This window comes from Orycteropus afer, unplaced genomic scaffold (assembly GCF_000298275.1).
Source record: "Orycteropus afer afer isolate SDZICR_OR568_19922 unplaced genomic scaffold, OryAfe1.0 scaffold00016, whole genome shotgun sequence".
Taxonomy (NCBI): Eukaryota; Metazoa; Chordata; class Mammalia; order Tubulidentata; family Orycteropodidae; genus Orycteropus; species Orycteropus afer.
This window is the reverse complement of record NW_006921603.1, coordinates 20,631,832-20,647,061: the sequence shown is the minus strand read 5'-3', so window position 1 is coordinate 20,647,061 and position 15,230 is coordinate 20,631,832. Positions and strand designations below refer to the sequence as shown.

At 42.4% G+C, this 15,230-nt stretch overlaps 1 protein-coding gene across 1 annotated transcript in view; it reads right to left on the bottom strand.

Moving 5' to 3' along the window:
• Positions 1-2,134: 2,134 nt before the first annotated feature.
• The window catches only part of IL12RB2 (interleukin 12 receptor subunit beta 2), a 97,002-nt gene continuing 83,906 nt past the window's right edge, over positions 2,135-15,230 (bottom strand). Inside the window, exons 12-15 of the mRNA XM_007959344.2 lie at positions 14,964-15,101; positions 12,415-12,505; positions 7,930-8,029; positions 2,135-2,656 (exon numbers count right to left, since the gene is read on the bottom strand). Coding sequence (XP_007957535.1) covers positions 2,135-2,656; positions 7,930-8,029; positions 12,415-12,505; positions 14,964-15,101 — 851 coding nt within the window. The remainder of the gene's footprint in view (positions 2,657-7,929; positions 8,030-12,414; positions 12,506-14,963; positions 15,102-15,230) is intronic.

Here is a 15,230-nt window from a genome sequence, read left to right as displayed (position 1 = left end):
CCAGGAGGTAATGTGTTGGCCTGCTTCTAAGGAGGCACCCTTCTCTGCTGCAAACAATTTGAAGAGGGCTACTACATCCTGGGTAGAAACAAGCCACACCTAATGCTGAGATGCAAGGAATCATGGTGTGAAGTGCTTGCACCAAAGTTAAATACAAATGTAAGGAAGGACCTTAAACTTTTTAAAGAAAAGCTTTTTTAAAGAAAGTGTGGGAATACTAACTATGTGGGGTCTGGGATGTCAGGAAGCAAAGATAAGTAGAGTTTTAACATGAGCAAGCTAAGCAGATGTTCATCTCTTCAACTTCTAGCATTCAGAGAAGTCTGGTAAACCTTTCAAAAGGCTGAAAATAGTTATCTGTACAGGACTGGGCTGTGAATCAAGGAGCCATGGTGGTGCAATGGTTAAAGCACTTGGCTGCTAACCAAAAAGTCAATTCCTCCAAGGGAGAAAGATCTGTTTTGGTATAGATTATAACCTTGGAAACCCCATGGGACAGTTTTACTCTGTCCTATAGGGTTACTATGAGTCAGAATTGACTAGACAGTAGTGGGTTTGAGTTTGATGATTTTGAAGCTGCAAATAAGTATGGACATAGACAGTTCGGTGGGTTAGGGAAAAAGTGTACATCGGTAACAATTTTTTTTTAAATGAAAATTCAAAGGTTAGTGGAGAACTGCTGCAGTTCCAGTGTTAGACTTTGTGTGTGGGGTGGGGGTAGGTCCCGAGCATGGAGAAGATTTAAGAAAAAGATCCTTTTTGGATTTTCATCCTATTTTGGAAAGGGTACTGCCTGAATGACATGGAAACTATTAGCAGTTTGGACCAAGGCTTCCCCACCAGCCCGGTGGTGGAGCCCACTGATTTTAAGAGGCCACAAAAGTGTGATAGTGAAGACATAGGAAAAGATGGGAGAGCAGAGGATGACAAGCTAGGGGCCACAGATTTACAGGTGTAAAAGACGGGTTACATTCCCAGTTCATGTCTTGGAAAAGCGAAATATCTTCCAGGCTCAACTTGAGCTGCCTGAGGAGCAGCTTAAAGTCTTCGTGAGGAAGGCTTGCCTTGTAAAGTTCTACAGTGGGTTTACAGTAGACTCCAAGCTGTTCTTGATTCACTGAAAGAGCGTGAAGGCAAAAAAGAAAGAAAGTAAAGAAAAAACCTACAAAGCAAAACTAGGCGAAAATGAGAAAAATGTGCATTCATAGACCTCATCAAATTGGACAGTAATCATCTACAAAAAAAACCAAACTCATTGTCATCAAGTCAAGTCTGACTCATAGCGATCCCTCCCTGGGTTTTCTGTGCAGTATCACTATGGAAGGAGCCCTGGTAGCACAGTGCCTAAGGCACTTGACTGCTAACCAGAAGGCTGGCGGTTCAAACGCACCAGCCACTCCTCGGAAGGAAGGTTAGGCAATCTACTTCATTTCTGAGGTGATACCACCTCAGAAACCCAAGGAGGGGTTGCTATGAGTTGGGTTAAACTTGACAGCAGTGATTTTGGTGTTTGGTTTTATCACTACGGAAGTAGATTGCCCAATCTTTCTTCCAAGGAATGGCTGGTGGGTTTGAACCACCAGCCTTCTGGTTAGCAGTCAAATGAGCTCCCAGTAATCATCTTGGGGGCCTTTTATACTGGTGTTCATGCATGTCTTATGTCCTCATCTGTAAAACTAGGCTAATTTGTTTGGAAGGCTACCTGTAATTTTCAATAGTGTATCCTCTAGAGCTACACCAGCCAATGTGGTAGCCACTGGGTATTTTAATGATAATCAAAATTCTGTTCCTTGGTCTTGCTAGACACATTTCAGTTGGTTTGTAGTCATATACTGCTAGTGTCTGCTGTATTGGACAGTGCAGATAGAGAACATTTCTATCATCTCAGAAAGTCCTACTGAACAGTGCTGATCAGAATAAGGCCTGGTATGTAGTAGGTGTTTTATATTTTTTGATTTCTGAAGTGAAACGTGAGGAAGTGGAGGAAGGCTTGCCTGCCCTCTCGCAGCACCCTGACCTGACAGCAGCACCCAGTGGTATGCAATTTTATCCTTCTTGGAGAAGGGGTTGGGTAGATGAGGTGTGCTGTGCTGATTGAAGGCTCACTGATGTTATAGGCCACAAGCCTCATTTCTCAGAGCACAAGGGAGTCACACCCCATCTTTAATTGATCCAGAGTCAGCTTCTCACCATAGGAGAAGCTGAGCGGGTGAAGGGAACTTGAGGGGAAAACAGAAAGGGAGATGTGCTGAGGCTCCAGTTCTTCCAGAGGGTTAGGGCCAGGAGCCTCTTGGGAAGGGAGATAGTCTATGTTGGAGGGTAGGTAGCCCTCATGGGTGGGAAGATAGTCCACTGGGAGGACTGTCAAGGGGCTGACTGGATTTCTAGGTTTTGAGTCAGGTCCTTTGCCCCCCAGCACCTTGTACAGATCCCCTAGTTGTCTTGTCTCAGCTGTGAGAGCTCTTGGAGGTGCTGTGTCTTCCTCAGAGATATGGTGACCTTGGACTCCTTGTCCCTTTTCCGGCCAGATGCAGCGATGGGGACGTCTGAAGGCTGGGGCCACTTGATGAATGACCTCATTGAGGACCAGTGTCTCAGGTTCTTCAGGTGTGTGCCTGGCTGTCAGGAGCCTGTCCTCAGGCAGCTGCATCTTCTCCTGAGAAGGGAGGTGGAAGAGGCTCTTAATACTATATAAGTGACTTTGATATCTGACTTCTCTCTTTCCAGATGCCTCAGAACCCGGCACTGACTACTCAGCTTGTGTGGGACACTGGGTCCTTGACTTTGCAGGCTAAGAGAAGTAAACATTGTTAGGGAGTCTGCATCCGAGGAAGAGGGGTAGGAGTGGGGACCTTCTCCAACCCCCACAACCCAACTCAAACCAGCCAGACTGTTCGTAAGGTGAATCAAACTGTATTTACTGCTTCTCTAGTGTAGAAAGCACAGTGGGGTCAAAGGAAAGGCTGGCTGTGCCTCTGTCTGGGGAGGAGTCAGGGGAGGCTTTATGGTCACACCTGACACTGAGCTGAGTCCTGAGAAATGCATAGTGTTTTCCAGGTGGGGAGGTGGCAGGCAGAGAGGACTGATGTGTTCTGGAACCTGCTAGTTATTTCTTATAACCAGCAAACTGAGGCTTTGGAAATAGGAGGGAGATGACATCATGAAGGGTCTTTAAAGGAAGCAAAGGAGTTTGGCTTTGATAGAACTACTGAAAAGTTTCAGGCAGAGTAATAACCTTGTCAAATCAGCTTTGAAGAAAGACCTCTCAAGAATAACACTTTTTTGGAAGAAAGTCTCACCTTTCCTTGTTTATAGCTATTTCGTCTCTTAATTCTCTCACTTATTCTTTTTTTCCAGTTGGTCGTCAATTCCTTAATGTCCTCTTTTCCTTTCCAAACTTACTGCTGATTCCTGAATCTAAATCCTTGCCACCTTATTCATATTTGTTTTGTTGCTGTTGTTGTTAACTCCATCAAGTCGGGCCCTGAATCATGGTAACCCTGTGCACAATGGGATCGGACCATGTGATCATAGGGTTTCCACAGGCTGATTTTCCGAAGTAGATTCCTGGGTCTTTCTTCCTAGTTTGCCTTCATCTGGAAGCCCCACTGAAACCTATTCAACATCATAGCAACATGCAAGCCTCCACTGATAAGAGAATGGTGGCTGTTCATAGGGTGTGTTACTGACCAGGAATCAGATGCATGGAAGGTAAATTCTACCACTGAACCACTGTTATCCCCAACATTGCTTTAATAGGTTGACATTGGTCTCTGTGCCTCAGCCTGTCCTTACATTTGAGGAACTGCCTTATGCACTGCCTGATCCTTCACTTGTTCTGAACATTTTTATGACTTCTGCTTACATATGAGGACTTCAAGCCCTCAGCCAGGCAATCGAGCTCCTGAACAACTGCCTGCCTCTGCCTCCCCACATTTCACTCCGGAAATTGCTATTTCACGCACACTGCCCTGGTCTTCAGTGGACACACATTTTTTCCCTTAGTCCCACCACCACACTTGCATCCACTGCCAGTCTCCACTCTGCTCATGTGTGCTCCACCATCTCCCGCATAAAGGCTTCCTCTTCATAAGAGCCCCCAGTGGCTCTTCTTCTACTTCACAACAATGAAGAAACCACTCATTAGGTTCTGGACATGTGGATGCTTTGTACTGTCATTTCTTTTATTTGCATGTCTGTAAACCACCTGCAGTCTGCTTCCATAAAGATTTACAGCCTGGGAAACCCTATGGGGCAGTTCTACACTGAGCTGTAGGATTGCTAAGAGTCAGAATTAACTCAATAGCAGTAGGTTAAACCACTGCATCAGGAACCATGTCTTAATGAAGGAGTAAACCCGCAGTCCATTGCCATCAAGTCGATTCTGACTCATGGCCACCCCATGTGTTACAGAGTAGGGCTGGGCTCCCAGGGTTTTCTTGGCTGTAATCTTTATGAAAGCAGATAGCCAGGCGTTTCTTCCATGGTGCTGATGGGTAGGTTTGAACCATCAACCTTTTGGTTAGTTGATGAGTGCGAACTGTTTCCATCACCCAGTACAACCTTAAGGGAGGAGCTGTGAGCTCTGGTGGTGTAGTGCTTAAGGCATTTGACTGCTAACCAGAAGACTAGCAGTTCAAAGCCACCAGTCACTCCTCGGAAGGAAGACTGGGCCATCTACTTCCATAGAGGTACTGCCTTAGGAACCCAAGGAGGGGTCACTATGAGTTGAATCGACTTGATGGGAGTGCGATTGGTGTGGTTTTGTTTTAGGATGATAAAAAAAATAGCTTTGGGACAGGGAAAATCCTGTATACTAGTCCCAACTCTGACCCTCTATGACGTAGGAAAACTCAATTGACCTCTCAACTGACCTTGTTGTTGTTGTTTTGTGCCGTCGAGTCGGACCCAACTCATAGCAAGCCCTCCTAAGGTTTCTGAGGCAGTCTCACTACAGAAGTAGATTGCCCAACCTTCCTCTCGAGGAGTGGCTGGTGGGTTTGAACCGCCAGGCTTCTGGTTAGCAGTCAAGTGACCTTAGCTCCCTCATTTGTCAAATGACAAATTGTGCAAGATGGTTTGGTCTGGATCAGCCTCTGATGTCCCCCAGCTCAGCATCCCCCTCCTTTGCCTTGAATTCATCAAGTGTCCAGAAAGTGAAAGTAAATGCTGTCTCAGGACAGACTGCCATGAAGGACCCTGACCATCTAGTGTGGGTATGAGTGTGCTTCTCTTCTGGGAGCCTGCTTGTTTCTGATCCCTGCACAAACTGGCTGTGGCAAGTTGGTAGGGCTTGGAACACAGCCGATGGCTTTGGAAAGCTGACCTGCCAGAGCTCTGCTTTCACAGATGTGGGGGAGGTTACACAGGGTGAGGGAATGGCTTGCTGTTTTCACGAGGTGGGGTGTTTGCTCTGCCTTCTTTAAAGCTTTGGTGGTGGTGATTGAGGCTGCTCCTTAGTGCTTTTAAAAAGCTGGCTCTCTGACAAGTCCAGCAGGAAGCCCTCTGAAACCACTCTTAACTCAGACACCGCATGGACACTATTTTAAGCTCAAAATGACTAACATCTCAGTGATCCCCTTTATGCTATGCCCTTTTTCTCCAAAGCTTTCAGACATGGCTTTCAGCCAATCTTGGGAAGCAGTAGAGAGATGTTAAGGCCTGGAAGCTCTGAGCACATATTGCTAGAGGTGAAGGAGCACAGCCTGTTGTGTTTCTGCCTTCTGCCTCAGCCCAGCACCAGGAGAGCAGTTTGGTTCTTTAAAAGTGATCTACCTGCTTCAAGGGTCAAGCCACATAGGTCCCAAGGATGCCTCCAAGGCCTTCAACGCAGAAATCTTATTTAAGTTGCTTATTTTATTTTTAATTTCCTAACTCGCTGGTTATTTTTGAAGAATAGATATATGCACATAGTTTTTTGTTTATTTTTTAAAGTTCAAGAGGACTACATAATGTTAGCCTTCCTTTGTCTCCCAAAAAGCAACCACCATTATCAGTTTATACATGTTACATATATGCTTACAGAAATATCATGTATGCATGCTGAAGGGGAAAAACCAACCAAACCAAACTCACTGCCGTGGAGTCGGATCCGACTCATAGCAGCCCCTTCTTGGGTTTCTGAGGCGGTATCACTATGGAAGTAGATTGCCCAACCTTTCTTCTGAGGAGTGGCTGGTGGGTTTGAACTGCCAGCCTTCTGGTTAGCAGTCAAATGCCTTAGGCACTATGCTACCAGAGCTCCTTTAACAGGGATAGAACCCCTCAATAGAGATGGGACTTAAAGTGTGAGATTTCCTGGAAAAAAAGTGAATGAGTTTTGCCTTTTATGATCCACATACTTTGCACAGCATCTTATTTAAAACTCATAGTGGTATATGAGATAAGGTATTGTTAATTTGTATTTTACAGAAGATGCCACTCGTGCAAGTTGTCCATGGGTCAGACATATGGTAAGTGGCAGAGGCAGGTTTGCATCCAAGCCTGATACCAAAGTCATAAAACTTCAGTGACTTCAATTCCTGTGAAGGCACACATGGCTGGCACCGTAAGCTTCTGGCCTGGGGAGGTGTGGACAACAGAATGTACCGGATAACTGAAGAGATGAATCTTGGAGGTAAAAGGATGTGAGATAGGGGAAAGGGAGTCTGCTGGGGCTGCCAAGGCCCCAGGCAATGGGAAGAATATTGGCATACAGTTTCCTTTCCCAGTTGCTCCCCTTAAATGCATTCATTCTTGCCCCATATCCAGATACCTTCAACTTGCAACCGCTTCCCCCAGAGATGGAGCACCTTGTCTTCTCATGAGCAGGTTCTCACCTCTGCAGAGTGCACTGTAGCAGTCCCCTTCGTTTCCTTTACCCTCAGCTCTCTCATCTGCCTTCTAAGTGATGTCTCCTTCTTTAAAACCTTTGCTTGCAAAATGGAAGGGCTTCCTGGCTTCCTGCCAAAACCAAAATAGCCTGGGCTCTGTTTAACTGTTCTATGCTCAGACAGGACTGGGAATGTCACAGTACACCTTCAGTTCTCTTGGATTTGGATGAATCAATGCTCAGGCTAGTACTTAGCAAATGGCAAAAATAACTTGGCTTACTTTTTTGAAAAATAAGTTGAGATGAGGAGGGGAATGTGCAAGCTAAACAATCTGTGTGTATTCATACAGCAGGATATGATGCAACTGTTTAAAAGAATGACATGGGTCTATATGTGTCCATAGAGGAACAAAAAGCTGTGAGTCTTCCAGATTTTGACTCAGTTGGTAACTTCGCACATGTGACTTCAGCTTATCCATAGGGTCTAAGGACGTAGGTTTGCTTCCATTATAGACTGACAAAAATAAGTGTCAATTTGGCTCGGCCATGATTCTCAGTATTGTGTAGTTATCTTCCGTTTTGTGATCTGTTGTAATTAACCTGTATGTTGCAAATCCTAATCTCTATGATGTTGATGAGACAGGATACAATCTACAATCTACAGGATTAGGTTGTATTTTGTCAATCTCTTTTGAGATATAAAAGAGATGAACAAGTGAGCAAAGATTGGAGGGACCTCAGTACCACCAAGAAAGAAGAAGCCAAGAGCAGAGTGCATTTTTTGGACCTGGGTTCCCTGTGCTGAGAACCTCCTAGATCCAGGGGAAGATTGATGCCAAGACACATGGAGATGAATACCAAGCCCACAGATGTTTAAAGATGAAAGGGACCTTCCCCTAGAGCTGAGAGAGAAAGCCTTCCCCCAGAGCTGGGGCCCTGAATTCGGGCTTCTAGCCTCCTAAACTGTGAGAGAATAGATTTCTATTTGTTAAAGCCACCCACTTGTGGTAGTACTCTTACAGCAGCACTAGATAACTGTGACACTTTCTAATTACAAGGACAAGCTTAGGGTAGCCACTAGTACCCCATTGACTAGCCATTAAGATTTTATACATTACCTCCATGAGGGGATATTTTTTAGCCCAAGTGCTATTCGCTGGGTCTGGAATTTCTCTGCTACACCACTGAGGTCTGAGGGCCGAAAGGAGAAAAAATACCCTGTAGATTAAAAAAACAGTGACATCTGGTTAAATGTGCACACACTGGCCTGGAAGCACAGGTTCTTAGGGCAGTGATTTCAGTGCGTGGCTTGCTTTTGTAGGCAAATGAATAAATATAAACACTAAAGGAGAAAGATGATATATTAGCCAAGGCTGGAGTAGTTTTCTGTGAAGTTTCACTTGATAAATAGTTGTGGTTCAGCCATTTGGAATTTGCTAAATAAACCATGGAACTTATACTCCATGAAATGTTTGACTGTCTGTCACTATCCAAGTGTGCTTCATTCAGAAAACATCATTGAACCCTGATGCAAGACCAGGAGATCTGGTGGCATAGTGCCTAAGGCATTTGACTACTAACCAGAAGGCTGGCGGTTCAAACCCACCAGCTACTCCTTGGAATGAAGGTTGGGCAATCTATTTCTGTAGTGATACTGCCTCGGAAACCCAAGGAGGGGTCACCATGAGTCAGGATCGACTGGATGACAGTGAGTTTGGTTTCTTTGATATATGACCAGCATAGTGTCACACACTATGGGTACAACAGCAAAGAAGACATGGTCCCTACCCTTGGGAAGTTTACTAATTTGAATATCTACAAAGAGATTGTAATATCAGGGAAGTTATTTTACTGAAAGAAAAAAAATAGGGTACAAAATGGTATAAATATCTTGAACATAACTATGTTAAAAAAAAAGAAAAGAAAGAAAGAAAGAAAGAAAAAGTATCAGGAAAATAAATGCAAACTGCTAACAATGATTATATTTGGTGATGGGAGGAACTGTGGGTCTTTTTGTTTTCCCTTTCTACATGTCTGAGTTTTTAAAATATTTTAAAATGAGTATATATAATGTTTATAATGTCAAAAGAAAAAATCCTAAAAATATTTCTTATACTTTTGACAAATATTTTTAATATCTTTTAAAAACTCAAGACTAATGTGACAATTTTTTTAAATACACTTGTCTTAGCTTTAATAAACTTTCATGTTTCATGAGAATGATAAACTTCTATAATGCATTTAAGATTTTTAAAGCCAGAGAAATGGCCATGTGACTAATTTCTTTCCAAACAAATGTGAGCAGAGGTGCCTGTGACCTAGTACAGGCCATACAGATGAGGATGATGCTATGGTATTTGTGGGCCAGTAAGATGAAAGAAGACTAAATCCCTCAATGAGCTGCCCACCAACCTGGATGACTTACTTCTGCAGTATTATATGAAAGAGAATTAAACTTCTGTTTTGTTTAAGCCACTTTATTTTGGGGATCGATTTATTTATTATAGAAGCTTAGCCTTCATCCTGATACCCACTCCTACCCAGAAGAGGATGTATGTGATCCTGTTGTTGTTGTTTGCCATCGAGTGGGACCCGACTCATAGCGACCCCTCCTTGGATTTTCGAAGTGGTATCACTACGGAAGTAGATTGCCCATTCTTCCTTCAGAGGAGTGGCTGGTGGGTTTGAACCGCCAGCCTTCTGGTTAGCAGTCAAGTGCCTTAGGCACTGTGCTACCAGAGCTCCCATATGTGATCCTAGTTTACTGTATTTGAGTTAATGTTTTTCAAAGTCTACCAAAAGAGAGCCGTGCTTTGAAGCATCTATCACACATTGGATCTTAAATAAATATAAAGTCTTTCAGATGGGTTCAATGACTTTGAGTTAGTTTAATTTGACCTTTTCTGTTACATTACACAGCATTTGAAGAATAATTCATTAAAAAAACAATTCTCTCTTTACAAAATAATACATATTTACTAAAGAAATTTTAGAAAATACAGTTAAATAGATCTAAAGTAATCTATGATCCTAACCCTGTTACAACCACCAATATTTTGGTGTACATCCTTGGGGCAAAAACAAATAACCAACCAACCAAACCCACTGCTGTTGAGTCAGTTTCAGCTCATGGCAACTCCATACGTTATACAGTAGAACTGCTTCATAGGGTTTTCTTGGCTGTAATCATTGGTGGTGTAGTGCCTAAGGCATTTGACTGCTAACCAGAAGGCTGGCAGTTCAAACCCACCAGCCACTCCTCAGAAGGAAGGTTGGGGAATCTACTTCCGTAGTGATACCACCTTGGAAACCCAAAGAGGGGTTGCTATTAGGCAGGTCTGACTCGGCAGTAGGTTTTCTTTTTTTTTGTAATCTTTATGGAAGCAGATTGCCAGGCCTTTCTTCCATGGTGCTTCTGGGTGAGTTTGAACTGTCAACCTTTAGGTTAGTAGTCAAGTGCAAACCATTTGCACCACCTACTGACCCATCCTTGGGGCAGAAAGAGCTAATTGTCACCCAGTATTCCATTTCCCCCTCTTCCTTAGGAAGAGAACTCTGATTTTGGGGGTGACAATGAACCTGACTAAAGGAACACATTTTAAGTTTTCTTTGCCTCATCAAGTGCTGGCCAATGAGATATAATCAAAAGTGTCATGAGTGATTTGTTCTTTTTTTTTTTTTTTTTTTAGTTGTGATTTGGGTGAAAGTGTACAGAGCAAGTTCATTTCCCATACAACAGTTCATACACATTTTGTTCTATGACATTGATTGCATCCCCATAATGTAACAGCTCTCTTCCCACTTCCTCCCTGTGTCCCCCTTTCCTGTGCATTCCTGCCCTCTGAGCTATCTCCCTGTGCAAATACTGCCCTCTGGTCTCCCATGGTTGGTTGTAAGGCATATACCTATCTGGTATGAACATTCACGTTATATGCCTATCTGTTGTTTGGCTGGAAGCCACAGGAGTGAGTTCAATTCTAGGGCCAAAGAGTGACAAGGGATAATAGTCTCAGGGGTTTCACCAGTCTCTATCAGACCAGTAAGCCTGGTGTTTTTTATGATTTTGAGTTTTGTTCCATATTTTTCTTCCACTATATGTGCAGGATTTCCTGTTTTGATCCCTGTCTGAGTGGTTGACAGTGGTAGCCAGGCACTATTTAGTTTCTTGGGTCTCAGGGTCATGTAGGCTGAGGCTTGCATGGTCCACTAGTCTCTGTGACTGTTCCCATGCATCTTTGGTTTTCTTCATTCTTCTTTGCTCCTAATGAGAAGAGACCCATCATTCCATCTAGATGGTTGCTTGCAAGCTTTTAAGATCCCAGTCACTACTCACCAAAGAAGGATGTAGAACAATGTTTCTGTGTAGTATGTCATGCCAGTTGAGCTTGATGTCCCCTGCAACCACGGTCCCAAGCCCATAGGCCTAACAACTTGCTCCCTCAGGGTGGTTGGCTGTGACTAAAAAGTTATTATAACTTTGTCCCCTGTTAGTTCTATATATGGACATTCTTTATAGCCCAACAAATACACATGTAGAAATATCATCTGCCAAACTTATATATGGTCAGGAGTATATTCCTTTTTGCCTAGATATACCTATTCATTCAGCCTGTCTACTTATATATCTGCCTGTAGATTAATGTTTGTTATTACTGATAATGTAATATTGTGTATGTAAAAGGGTTTCTCTCTGTTGTCTGTACCTCTTGTGCACGTCTCTGTGTCTTCTTTTCCTTAGTGTTATTGTGTTGGTCACTGACTTTTGGTGTATTGCCTTTCCCTTCACCCAAATCAATACTTGTCTTTTACCTATCTAGCAATTATGTGACTTCTCAAAGCCTCCTTTAAAGAGAAGTATGGAACCTCCTTCCCTTCTTTCTATATTTGTAGTTCTTGCAGCCATTGGACCATGAGGTGAATGTGAGGATGGAAGGCAATTTTAGGATTGCAGAGCAGAGAGATAGATGGAGCTTATGTCCCTGAAAACTGTGAACCTACCACACTGGCCCTTTAACAGAGTTTACTTCCTTTACCAGAGTGAGAAACTGTTAGCTAGTTTAAACATATTATTTTGTCTTTTATGTTATATACAACCAAATTAAGATACCTTTCATATGTACATGTGTATATATGTATACACACTATTTTTTAAATGCAAGCACATATTGTTTTGCAACCTGCTTTTCTTTTTTCTATATAATATATAGCAAATACCCTTATCTGCCATTTAATTCTCCTCTACATATCTTCAGTGAGGTATAACATTGCTATAATATGGTATAGACTATGATTTATTAAAGAAATCCTATATAATCGGGCACTTAGGTTACAATTTCTTTTTCCTTTTCTGAACAGTATTTCGGTGAACATATTTGACTAAATATCTACATATATCTATGATATACTTAGACCAAATTCCTCTTGAGGAATTGTTAGTTCAAAAGGTGTAATATTTTTAAATCTTCTATTGCTCAGAGAGTTTGAATAAATTTAATCTTCCACCAGTAATATATGAGAGTGTTCATTTCCCTGATCCTTAGCAGAAACAACTGTTATTGTTTAAAAGCATATATTTACCAAATTGGCAGGTGTAACCAACTCACTTTTGCCGGAAGTTACGCATTGAGAAAATGCCCACCATGATGACAGCGATGCAAATGCTGGGTGCCACAACCACATTCCAACTGGCTTTACCTAAAAAGTTAACAAATCCTGTGACTAAGTTCTCTTCAATGAACATTTCAAAATACTGTTGTGTGAACCCCATGAGCCCTACCCACAGCTTCTAGGTGGCTGGGTTCAGGAACAAGGTCTAATAGTTTATGTAGATTCAGTTGGCCTTAAGGATGATTATACTATGGCTCTAAGGGAGGAGGAGAAGAAGGAAATGGGGTGTTTATAAAAAGCTGTGGTGCTGTGGTTAAAGCATTAGGCTGCTAACCAAAAGGTTGGTGGTTCAAACCCACCAATCATTCTGCAGGAGAAAGATGAGGAAGTCTGCTTTTATAAAGATTTACAGTCTTAGAAACGCTGTGAGCCAGTTGTACTCTGTCCTGTATTGTTGCTATGAGTTGTAATTGACTCAACGGCAGTGGTTTTGTGTTACACAAAACAGTGACTGTAAATTGAAAACCCTGAGTTTCTAGTCTTGTTTTGGCCACTAATAGATAGGTAATCTTTGGACTCCAATCTCATGGTCTATAAAATGTGAATGATGATGTCTACCTTGCAGGGTGTTATGAGGATTAGAGATGGTGTATTCAAAGCACATAGCAGAGTATCTGAACATAGGAGGCCCTCAAGAAGTAGTAACTATTCATTTTCCTAAACCATTGTATAGGCTCTCTACCTGTCTAAGGTCTTAGAAGTTATTCCTGTTCCTTCCTATGAAAAGAACTACAGCATTTCACCACTTGTTGGAGTCATTAATTAATTCATCCAACATTTATTGAGTACTTAGTTCTGTCAGGTGCTGGGATGGAAAAAAGAATAGGACATGCTGTCTTAAGAAGTCATAAAAATAGTATGGGAAACAGATGTGTAAACATGTAAACCATATACCATAATGCCACAGGATACATGTAAAAACACTGGCACGGAAAAGGCAGTGCAGCAGAGAACCATTGAGAAACTGCTCCATGAACAGCTCAGGAGGATTTCACAAAAATTACAGTGTCAAAAGTTTATCTGTTTCACCCAAGTTTTGAGATTTCATTGATGAGCGAATTGGTGGATTTTGCTAACAAGATGCCATCTTGTCTCTGTGCCTTCACAATGTCAAAAGTTTAGAGTTGAAGGATGGATAGGAGTCAGCTAAGCAGACAAGTTTGGGAAGAAAAGAGTAGGCAAAGGAAACTATGCAAAGGCACAGAAGGAGCTGAGCGGGAAACAGTCCCTTTAGCATACAGAATGGTGGGGAATGACACAAGATCACGCAAGGCCTGGTAAATAGGGAGTTTGAATTCTAACTTGAAGGCCCTTGGTTAAATGAGAGTGTTGGGTGTCTTAACAGAATGACTTTTCTGGTTGAATCGAGAGGCTAGAAGGAAGGGTGAAGTGTGTGTGTGGGAGCGTTAGAACAAGTTAGCCCCTGTGAGAGATGCATTAACAGGACCTGAACTGAGGAGTTAATGGAGGCAGCCTTGTTTCCATCCCACACAGTTGGCAGCATGTGACATTTCTTCAGCATCTGCTTTCCTTCCTAGGCAGATGGCACAAGTTTGGATTCCCACTTGCAGAAAGATGCTGAATTCTTAACCTCCATTAATTATTCTTAAGTTAACCTTCACAGGCATGCTGGGGAGATGAGAAGAGGGCTTGCCAGTTTCTCTAGTGGAGAGGTACCTGACATAGAGCAAGGTCCTGAATGATCAAAGCAAAGTGATATATGTCACAAAGCAAGACACTTGGAGCAGATGCAAGAAAGCTTTGCCAAAGAAAACAGTGCTAACTTAGCTGGAGGAGGGAAGCTCATGTCAGCTGGGTCACTTAGTCATATACTCAAAATTAATTTATGTGACTCAAATCTCAGTTGATTGGTAGTTCTGCCACTTACTACCTCTATGATCTTGGGTAATCTTTCTGTACTTTGGTTCCCTCACTTGTAAAAAGGCATAATTATCCCTCATTCTTTCATTCATTTCATCTTGAGTGTCTGGTAGCACGTCTCAGGTACTTTACATGGTTGTTGTAAGGATGAAATGATCAAAGGTGTGCAGAGCACTTACTACAATGGCCAGCATCTGATATGCAATTGCTGCTGTTTTTATTGTTGCTATTACTCCCATCATTCATTGAACAGCTATTTTGTGAACATGTGCTGGAGCCTATTCTAGGCCTTGGGGATAGAGATAAACAGATAGCCGTCCCTGTCCTACTAGACTCAGAGTTAGGAGTTAGGGTCGTGTGTGTAATACGTCTGTAGTGGATTATGAAGAAAACAGAGAAGTGCATTTGGGAAACTTTCTGAGGAAGAAACATGTCCAATGACATGTCGGCAAACTTGCTGGCACTGTCTCGGCAAGTACAGGCATGTGGCAGCAAGAAAGTAATTAATGAATTAAAGGAAACCAGATAATCTCCATGCCAAATGTAGTGAGAGTGTATATGCAGAATCTAGAGTGGGCTTGCCGTCTTTAAAGCAGTCTCTTACCTTGCAGATAACATTCCCTCTCATTTCCTCTGGGGCTTTCACCAGCAGCTGTCAGAGCTGTCATCCACAGGACATATGTCACTCTGGGCTGCAGGCCATTTATTAGCTGTGAGTTTTGGGATACCCTATAGGGGATTTCTGAAAGGAAGGTAAAGATAAAGGAAGAAAGACATAGATTAAAAGGAATGCTTGAATGTGGACTTTTACTCATTTTGGTTTTTTAATGCTTCATTAAATTTGAAAGGAAAAGAAAACCCATTTTTTTTT